We start from the raw sequence: 10243 nt of genomic DNA, 5'->3' as shown, positions 1-10243 counted from the left end.
TGTATCCAATGCAAACTGGAAAATAGCCTAAGGATTAAAGGAACTACCTTTTTTCATTATTATTATTATTTTTTTTAAGAACAAACCCATGTTTATAGGTCTCCTAATGATTTGCTAAATACAGAGAAAGGATTTTTTTTTTTTTTTACCTAACCCTTTCCTTGGAGTTGTGTTTCCTAAAGTCGATGAAACTAATTTTTTTTTACAAAAGGTTGAATATATGACGTACATAAAATTATTAAGCTAAAATAAATAAACAAACAAATCATTATACTTGAATTTTATTGGCCATATCATATGGGCATATATACCAATACAAGCATATTTCTTGACACGACTTTGGATGAAGCAGGCCTCTATGATAGAGGGTTCTTCTCCAAGCAAGAGTTCCCTGAAGGGCCTGAACAGAGCCTCACACAAACCACTCTCGTGAATCATTAGATGCCCTCCATCAGGAACCTCATGATACCTGATCCAGGGGAGCTTCTTCACCAAATATCGCTGCATTTCATATGGCACAAGTTTATCTTCATGACTATGCCGGAGATGAACAGAGGCCTCATTGTTAGGGAATGGATTTTTAATCTCCATTGGGTCGAATTCCCAGTTCCCAAAATGCACTATTATGTCTCTATGCAGTGATTCGTAGACCCCTTGTTGTCTCACCTTATGCTGCATACACAAAAACACATGATTTTGTCATAACTGGCCATAAACCATCACTAAACAAGTAAAGGGAAGCTTTACCTCATTAGGCATTGGCACTTGTGACATTTTCTGGATGGTTTCTACATCGCGTTTGTTAAAAAGAATAGGGTGTCTTTGCAAGATAGAACAATAAGGGAACCACTTCTGCCTTCTGGGTCATCCACCAGTAGACTAGTCCAGGGGCATAGTGCCCAATCCAGAGTTTCCATTGATCTCTCTTTAGTTGCTTCTTGTACACCTCATTCATCAGTTTCGGAGGAAAAGACGGCCACCAAAAATTGATCACTGGAACCACTAGAGTCACACCAGCTAGCCCGCAACATTTAATACAACAATTTCATAAAATTCTGGTCACTTATTGATGCAACATCCCTTTTCTTCAAAGTGTTTTGTACAGGAGAGAACCAAATTGGCTCCAAAACAAAAACAAATGGACGAGAGATTAAACCAAAAATGGCATGAAAATAGAAGTGGGAAAGAGTAGCCTACCTGTGTGGTATGTATAATGTATTTGAGGCAAGCCCAAACTGGGTAAGTTCCAAGTGACATTCCAATTTTATAAAACCTGGTTCCTAGCTTCAATTGGACAGCCAGTTCTTGAGATCACTTTCACCGTACCCATCTTTTATACACACCCATCTCATCTATCAATTCCTGCACCCTCAAAAATAATCTGCAAGTTATATTGACGTGATCAAGATGTTTCATTTATAAGCAAAAAGGTTGGTTTGGAGCAGAGTTGCTTACTTGTAAAAATATCCTCACTGTACAATATTTAAACAAACGAGGAATGGGAAGGAAATCTTGTGCATAATAGGATGCGAGAGGATTTTCTACAGCCGAGTGCCTGAAAGCAGAGTCAGGTGCATTTTAGTTAGTTCAAAATGATATGGGGTTTCTTCATTATTCTACTTTTGCTAGTGCTTTCTGGAGGTTATAATAGCAACCAAATCACCTGGAATTTGACAAACAAAGTAGATAAAATTAGGATAACTACCATCAAATATTCTAAAATTCAAATTCCCATGCTCATGGACCTCTTGTTTTCTTCTCTTTCTTGGGTAAGTGTGACTGTGAGTGAGGCTCATGAAATTGATAAACAATAAAAAGAGCATAACCCTTTCCACTCAAATGAATCATGAGCCCAATCAAAATCTGTATGCATTTGAATTGTTCCATTTGATTTTCGATCAAATGGTACTTTTTATAGAAAAAGGACTTGGAAAAATCAAAATATTATCTTTGTCTTGGATCTAGGAAAACTTCAAACACTTTCAATTCCTCGAAACTTTCTCAGCAACCGAACAGAAAGACACGAATCAACAAAGAGGAAAAGTACAAACACGAACCCATATCACCATCAACACCAAAACATGAAAAAAAAATAAAAATTGCCGAATATCAAAATTAAGCCTAAAATCAAATACACAACGAGACAAAGAGAGAGAGAGAGAGAGAGAGAGAGAGGGGGGGTAAAATTGGAAATGCACCACCAGAACTCTTCTACAGTGTCAAAGGTCTAGAGTTGCGGAGTGACATGCGTATGTGTTCGCTGCCATCTCTACCCTCGCTCGCCATTCCTGCGCTGTGCTTCTCCTTTTCTTTATCGCTTTGCCTCTATCCTCTCGGATGGAAAAGGGCACTCGGTTACTTTTTAGACGTTTGATTTTTTTTCAAAAGATACTAACCATTAACTGGCTCCTGTAAGTAATATTATATAATCACATAAAAAGCGGGGGACAAAAACCCATTACAAAAAATAAATAAAATAAAATTAAGCACAATAATTGTGATAATAGCAACCAAATCACCTGGTAAATGTCCTGAAACCAAGTATTGCCACCAAATTTTCAGTTACGGACCAAGAAGAGGGGGGCAGGAGGTTGCTGCTTTTGGTTCGCTTCGACAATTGATGAATGGGCGCAGCGTCTTATTGTCTGATTAAATTCTATCTCGCAATGCGATTGCATTGATTCAACCAATCTGGAAGCTACCCAATTGACAGAGATGCTACAACATTACATATATTTCCTTTAAGGACTTGGCTTAAAGGAAATATCCTTACTTTTAAGATATTTTAGTTACTATAATTAATATTCATAAATTTTTTTCACACATGGTTTTAGGTGATTGTGATGATATATCTTCAGTCTCAACTATCAAGTTAGGCTCATAGAAGATACAGATTAAAACGATATCATAAAATAAATATATAAAACAACAACATAATAAGAAAACAGGAAATTACACTTGGGCTCCTTAATTTAATTACCACCTTATTATTTGCGATGTCTCTTCAATTTTTCAATTTTGTTAATAATGTACCTTACCAACAAATTGCAATTTTGTATAGTAACGACTACAGCAAATACTAAGAAGCAGACCCAAGCCGAAATTTAAATGCAATGGTCCAATGAATGAACCGACTTGGCATGTTGAAATTGGGTGAAATCCTAACAACGGGCATGCTTCAATGTGCTCATCATCATCCAAGGCACATGGGCTATTTCTTTAATATTAAGTTGCTTGTTAATTTATTTTCTTTTCCTTATAATAAGAAAAATAATTAAATTCATGTCATTTTGGTTCCAAAGAGTGGCAAAAGTTTCTGGCCGGTTTTTTTTTTTTTTTTTAGGTCCTAGACATTATAGAAGGAAGGAAGACTTGAATTAAATGTCTTTTTCTCTGAACTTTCAAAGCTACTTCTTAACCCTGATGGAAACGCCCAAACACTGGCCGAGAACATAATAAAAATAATAATAATTATAATAAATAAATAGTAGAAGACTTGAAGTCAACGCGTTATATTTACCGCATGAAATGTCTAAGGAAATGTCGTCCAGCCAACTCTCCCTCCCCCTCTTTTTTAAATATTAATTTTTAATTTTTTAGTTTTTTATTTATAAAGTGATATGAGTCATTATTATTTATTGATGACGACGTGACAAACTAACCAAATCTGTTTAATTTGCTATTTTTCAATTTTTTATCCATCTCTTTTCAAATTTACAATTAAATTTGTAAGACCTATATATCTATTTCTTTTTCAAATCCACGTGGGTTTTATAAATCTAATAATAAATTATTTAAAAATATGAATAAAGATGGGCGAGAGATGAACAATCTTGGGCAGTTAACTTAGATGTGAAGATGACATTTTTTTCATTGTGAGTTGGAGGAAGACATTTATATGCGTAAATTACAATGATTTATAAGAAGCTTGTATGACATGAAAAAAGGTACAATGTAGATGATTTGTGACGTCTTACATTGATCGGGATGAAGATGTGCTTATATGATTTTCTCTCTTTTTTTATTTTTGTTGAGATGAAGACTAGTCTTTTCTTGGGTAAACTACAGGGATTAAAACTACAAGGACCTCCTGTAATTTGGTCTATTATCAAAACTATAAGGACCTCTTGTAATAAAAATTAAACCATAAAAAAGAAAAAAATAAAGCAACGAAAATTCAGGGAATATTAGTATTTAACCCATTAAAAATATATTGATAAGTCCTGAATTATAGGTTGTCAGAAAACGATTGCAAGGCAGGCTGCTATGCTCATCAAAAAGCAAATATCTATAAAGACTGATTTTTGGTTGGTTGTGGTGGACTCATTGTATATATAGTCATAGACTGCCAAGTGGGGTCTTGAACCATATAGGCAGCGCGTCTGCATATATGGCTCAGTCTTGACTATTCACGAACACAACGAAAGCCAAGGAATACCAATATATCAAGATGCAGCCAGAAAGGAAAGGCTCAAAATTAAACGAGGAAACTTGCAGGTTATAAGTTATAACTCTACCAATAAAGTAACTTCACTTGTCCACGAAAGTAGAGAAGGAAATGTCTTGCAAATTTCGTTGGATTCGGGGTAATTTGTTGGGATCGAAATTACAAAAATTGCTGGGGTGGGGTGGCCTACGTGACGATCAAGTTTTAGAGAAATCAAAAGTGATTTCCTATTTGTCTGAATAATTTATATTTCTTTGTATAGGCTGATTTTATTTTGTAATTTTTTTTTATTAATTCTTTGATTGAACTTTTTATTTTAACTGTTTTATTCAACTATATATATATATATATCACCGGCCGGTCTTTATATATGCTAAATACAATAGATTGTTAGGAAGTTTTTGTTGCGAGTGTTGTGTCTCATAAAAGGAAAATAGTTTGTATATTTAAGTGGACCCAAGCCTATTAATTTAGGTTTTTAGGCTAGAGCAATATTTAAATATTAATATACTCTCCTACAATTTCAAAAACAAAAAAAAATGTAAATTCTCAGGATACAAAAATAGGTAATTCATCAAATGACCGACCATTGATATAGTATTCTTCCTCAAGTGTTTTCGCTGATTAAATTTGGAAGCAAGATCCAATGGAAGAGATGTATATAATCGTAAAATTGTATACAATTATTTACGATTCCAGAATCACCGGTACTACTACACATCTTCTTGCAAGACTTTCCAATCATCAGAGCATCACTAGCATCATAGCTTACTTTATTGTTCAGACCAGATTTCCTAGATCCTGAATTAGCTGGATCCAATCCATTAACTTTTGCAAAATCTTCATCCAATTCTACTTCGGTGGGCTTGATCTTGATCATCTTCATTCCATAATGATTATCCTTCTCCATATGTGAGAAATAGGGATGTGGCTAAAGAAACCAACATTTTTGTTGCTACCAATAATATCCAAGGTTGTATGTATTGGACCATTTTTTTTTTTTTTGAATAAATCTCGTCTCATTATAATACCAATAAACATCTAGAGCTAAACACTCTAAATAGAAAGAGTAGAATGCTCTAAAACGACAATATTTGAAATACAGCTGGAAATTTCCTCTATCCAAACACAATCCATTTGATTCCTAACTACTTGCTTGGCTAGTCCATGTGCCGCTTGATTCGCATCCCTTTTAGTATGCATGACCATCCAACTCCTTCTAGAGTTTAGAACCACCCTAATATCTGCCACAATTTGTCCATGAGCGCACCAATTCCAAGCTGAGGCAAGAATATCTTGGACCACAATCAAAGAATCACCTTCTAACACCACGTAATGCAAGCCCAAATCACAACAAAATTCAGCAGCTCGTACTGCTCCAACTGCTTCCGCTATTGCTGAGGGATGTAAACAGTTTAAAGTTTTTCTCAGTGCAGCATGTATTAATCCTTTATGATCCCTTACAATAACACACAAACCCATACAATTGTTTTTAGTATCAAGAGCCACATCCCAATTCACTTTAAATCTTCCAAAAACCGGTGGTTTCCATGACACAGGAGGCTCCACCCCACCATTCACATTACTTCCCTGCACACACGGATTCCCCTGAAATTGTAAGAGTAATGCTTCTGCCACCTGTATCAAACTATTTGGATGAGAAAATACCCCTCCATGCACTACTACATTACGTCTCATCCAAATTTTCTTCGCTAAAACAGCAAAAATGCAGACTTCCTCCTTACAACACCAAATCACAAGTAAAAGCAAAATAAAACAAAACAAGAGACAATTTTATGAATAAAGCTTCCTTTTACTTATTTCCAGAATCATAGAAATTAACTCATGAAGCTGAAACTGAATCTAGACAAAATGAGAAGATACAAAAAGGTAATTGAGAATGACTACACAAATTAATGGCCCGAGAGGCCACATTAAAACAGATGGTTTGGAGGGTTGCAATGCAATTCTCCTTGTTACGGCTCTCTCTAATGATGCTAAGCAAGCAAGGAACAACTCTGAGTTCTCCCATTTGTTCAATGGCCTTCTAAAGGCTTGAGAGTATTGAAAGGATAGCCAACAACTCTTCAGAATCAAGGAGAAAAGAAATGAACAAAGATACGTGAAAGTGTATCTGCTAATGGGAGTCCTCCATAGAGTCATTCCGATTACAAGATTGAGATGTTAAATCCTTGTCATCTTCCTTTGACTCAGACTTTGACGATCCAGAAACAAAAACAGGATCCTCAAGTGCCTCAAGAAAAGACAAACTAGTAAATTTGACTGTAAGAAAAGAGGAAAGACAAAATAACCATGAGTTAATGAGTGGATAAACCAAACAAAAATTACATAATACACTCCTAAATAAGGTAATATAAGACCTTTTTTCTTCTCTCTTATTATTATTATTATTATTATTATTATTTTTAAAGTACTGAATTGTGCAGACAAAAAATAAAATCAGCATCAGCCCCTCACACGTTTGGATCCAACAAAAGCTTTTTTTGACAAACATGCAAGTATCCTATAGTGTCAAGGAGTTCTCAACATCACCTTGCTAAACACAAATAAATAACTCAAACCTACAAGCTTTCTTCTACCCTGGAAATAATTCAAAACTTTGCTGAGCTCCCTATAATTTGATATGGAAAATAGCATAAACAAGCAAACATAACGAAGATGAAGAATTTGACTTATATATTAAGAATATAAAAGTTACCAGTACGACATGCATGATATAGTCCCAAGAAGTGGGGCTTCAAATTATTTAATAAGTGGAGAATCTACTCGTTGGCAAAAAGTTGAACTCTGTAGCAATTCCAATATATCCTCCGGAGTAAATTGACCTTGTATGTTATAAGCAATAGAACTCGTAAATTGGAGTATGAAGGTAAAGTACTAATGGAAATAGGAACTCCAGACTATTGTATACCTCAGGTAAGTATAATGCTAAATGGTGTGCTAATGGCACTGTGCGGATGAATCGCATTATCAAATCAGATTTCAAAATATCACTTAGTCCCTTGCCTAGCTGACAAAAGAAAAGACAAAATTAAATCCATATGTTAACAAAAAAGTAAAAATACATAAAGTATGACTATAGCCTACTTCACCATGTACCCACATTAAGTTATTCACATATCCTATTTTCTGGTTTTCCAAAAATTTAACCTAATTACACTACCATATCAGTAAACAAGAAGCCGGCCAACATAAATGATCTGGCCAACAAGGCATACCATAGAAAACCAACATCCTTCAATTACCTTTATAAATCTACTGCCACCATGTCATACTCTTTCAGTATAAATCACTAATTTTAACTATCTTGAATCATATGGCATAAGGGATTATGATGACAAGAGTTGCTTCTTTTTTTGATCCGTAAGTTAGGCACACACACCAAATGAGTTTTGACAATCTTTTTGTCAATGCACTACCTATCACACTAAGCAACAAAAAAAGCTTATAGAACCATGGCTATTGACGGGGGATTTTTGCAACAAGCTTTCAGAAAGCGGCCCAAGCAACTGAGGAATGGCATCTAAGACTCACAAAATGACCGGTTTTTGGCAACAAGCTTTGAGGAAGCGGCTAAAGCAACAGAGGAATGGCATCTAAAGGAATGGCATCTAAAGGCACACCAAAGAGTGCCAGAACACCGCCAAACCCCCCTCATATCTGCTTTATTCACAATAAGAACACCAAAAAACCACCATAGAGACATTTTATCAAACACCACGTACTAATGCTGAATTTCACTCTATATATGTAAAAGAAAACTTAGAAAGTTCGAGAAATTTGACAATAATAAATAAAATAAACAAAGCAAGAATTAACAGAGAGAAATATGACTTTGAAAAATCAGAATATTATCATTGTCTTAAATCTAAGAAAACTTAAAATACTTTGAATTCCTAGAAACTTTGTGAGCAACGAAACAGAAAGAAACGAATGAAGAAAGAGGAAAAATAGCAACACAAACCCATATCACCATCAACACCAAAACAAGAACAAAATTACCAAATATCAAAATTAAGTCTAGAGTCAAATAGACGAGAGAGAGAGAGAGAGAGAGAGAGAGAATGGGTAAAATTAGAAACGCACCTCTAAAACTCTTGTACAGTGTCGAAGTTGTAGAGCTGCGGAGTGAGGTGGCTCTGTGTTCGCTCGTCATTCGTGCGCTATTCTTCTCCTTTTCTTTGTCGGTTCGCGTCTAATCCTCTGGGATGGAAACGTCAACATTTTTTGTTTTATCTTAATGCCCATTGACCTGTTTCTTATGAGGCGAATTTTAATCCTCTAACAATTAACCGACTCAATTGATCCAGATGCTACAACATTAGATTTAATTGGGCCCGCGACCTTGAAATATGAGCTATATCTATCGAACAAACGAGAAAAAAGTTTCTCGCAACTTTTGAAACCCAAAGCACGTGGCGGAGAAATGGTGTTGAGAACTTGGTACAACGCCGAAGCATCATGCTCATCACGTAGTACTAAACGCGCCCCACACTCCTTTACCTCAACATTCAGGCTGTCTGTTGTAATTGAAGCCTTAATGGATCCAAATCTATTACTCCAAATTGTCGGTAATATCCACCAAAATGGTATATACACCCAAAATCCGTTTAGCCCAACAGAAGGGACTCCAGGGGCACAAAAGAAAAACGGTTTTGTAACATCCAAATCAGTGAATTGAAAATGACAAACAAAGTTGGGTAAATTACTATTACTGCCATCAAATATTGTTGTAGAATTCGAATTCCCATTCCGCTCATCCACCTTTCGTTTTCTGCTCTTTCTTGGATGAGTAGTGTGAGGCTCATGAAATTCATAAACAATAAAAAGAGCATACCCCTCCCTATTCATATCTGAGCCCAAATCTGAATGCAATTGAATTGTTCCAAAGGAATTAGTGCTTTTATCGTTGAACCACTCTGGGATTCCTGATCCCACCAACGCAGGGCCGCATGCTACCTTAGCATCAAAATATTCGACCTGTAAAATAAAAAGTTAAAAACCGAAGAGAGAAAGATGTTAAAGCTACATATTACAAAACAATATTATAACTTAATTTAGTGCACGTGTTAGAAAAGAGATCACTATATAAGAGACTCACACTTTCTTCACTCCATAAAGGACTTTGTGGATGTAGATGGAGGATCTTGAAGGGTTTTCCATCATAATCAATATAAGCTTGTACAACAGAGCAATCAATATTGCTCCTTAATTTTTCATTTGAAGTGATCCACATGTCCATTTGGTTATAAAACAACTCCAGCCATTGACAATTTCTTACACTCAACTCTTTTAATCGCAATGGAAGCTTCGGCAATACTTGAAGCCAACGACAATCATCCAACTCAAGTGTATAAAGGCAAGAAAGTTGAGCCACACTATCTGGTATTCTCATAAATTTGTTCCCACTTAGCTTTAAAGAATAAAGTGGGGATAGACAACTAAGATCATTGGGATTGCTCCATCCAATAGGTTGCAATAACTCAAATCTAGCCTTACAAGACTGGAAAGTTGCCAAACACTGTATGGTATTCTCGTAAATTTGTTCCCACTCAGCCCTAAATAAATAAGTGAGGATAAGTAACTAAGATCATTGGGGATCGCTCCATCCAATAGATTGCAACAACTCACATTTAACCATTTAAGACTGGAAAGTTGCCAAGCACTGTATGGTATTCTCGTAAATTTGTTCCCACTTAGCTTTAAAGAAGGAAGTGAGGATAGGCAACTAAGATCATTGGGGATTGCTCCATCCAATAGGTTGCAATAACTCAA

General features: G+C 35.6%; 1 protein-coding gene and 1 pseudogene across 11 annotated transcripts; both read right to left on the bottom strand.

Annotated features, from left to right (window-relative positions):
- Nucleotides 1–226: 226 nt before the first annotated feature.
- LOC132162781 (uncharacterized) lies at nucleotides 227–1036 on the bottom strand (annotated as a pseudogene).
- Nucleotides 1037–5035: 3999 nt separating this feature from the next.
- Nucleotides 5036–9793, bottom strand: LOC132163437 (uncharacterized). Of its 11 annotated transcripts, none has more exons than XR_009438297.1 (5): nucleotides 9570–9772; nucleotides 8555–9448; nucleotides 7380–7474; nucleotides 7235–7293; nucleotides 5038–6085 (listed from the first exon to the last, which is right to left on the bottom strand). XR_009438297.1 is itself a non-coding variant. In XM_059573729.1 (4 exons), exons 2-4 carry the CDS (start codon nucleotides 8622–8624, stop codon nucleotides 5504–5506), a joined length of 747 nt encoding a protein of 248 aa, XP_059429712.1. In that variant the 5' UTR covers nucleotides 8625–9448; nucleotides 9570–9668; the 3' UTR covers nucleotides 5047–5503. The 11 variants fall into 11 exon arrangements, 4 of the variants coding, with proteins under 4 accessions (XP_059429712.1, XP_059429714.1, XP_059429713.1 ...); XR_009438298.1 differs by having other exon boundaries at nucleotides 5038–6037; XR_009438295.1 differs by lacking the exon at nucleotides 7235–7293 and having other exon boundaries at nucleotides 5036–6085; nucleotides 9570–9793.
- Between the last annotated feature and the right edge of the window lie 450 nt (nucleotides 9794–10243).

The sequence above is a fragment of the Corylus avellana genome, chromosome ca10 (assembly GCF_901000735.1).
Source record: "Corylus avellana chromosome ca10, CavTom2PMs-1.0".
Lineage (NCBI taxonomy): Eukaryota > Viridiplantae > Streptophyta > Magnoliopsida > Fagales > Betulaceae > Corylus > Corylus avellana.
Note: the sequence above shows the minus strand (reverse complement) of the source record. Positions and strands in the feature narration are given on the sequence as shown.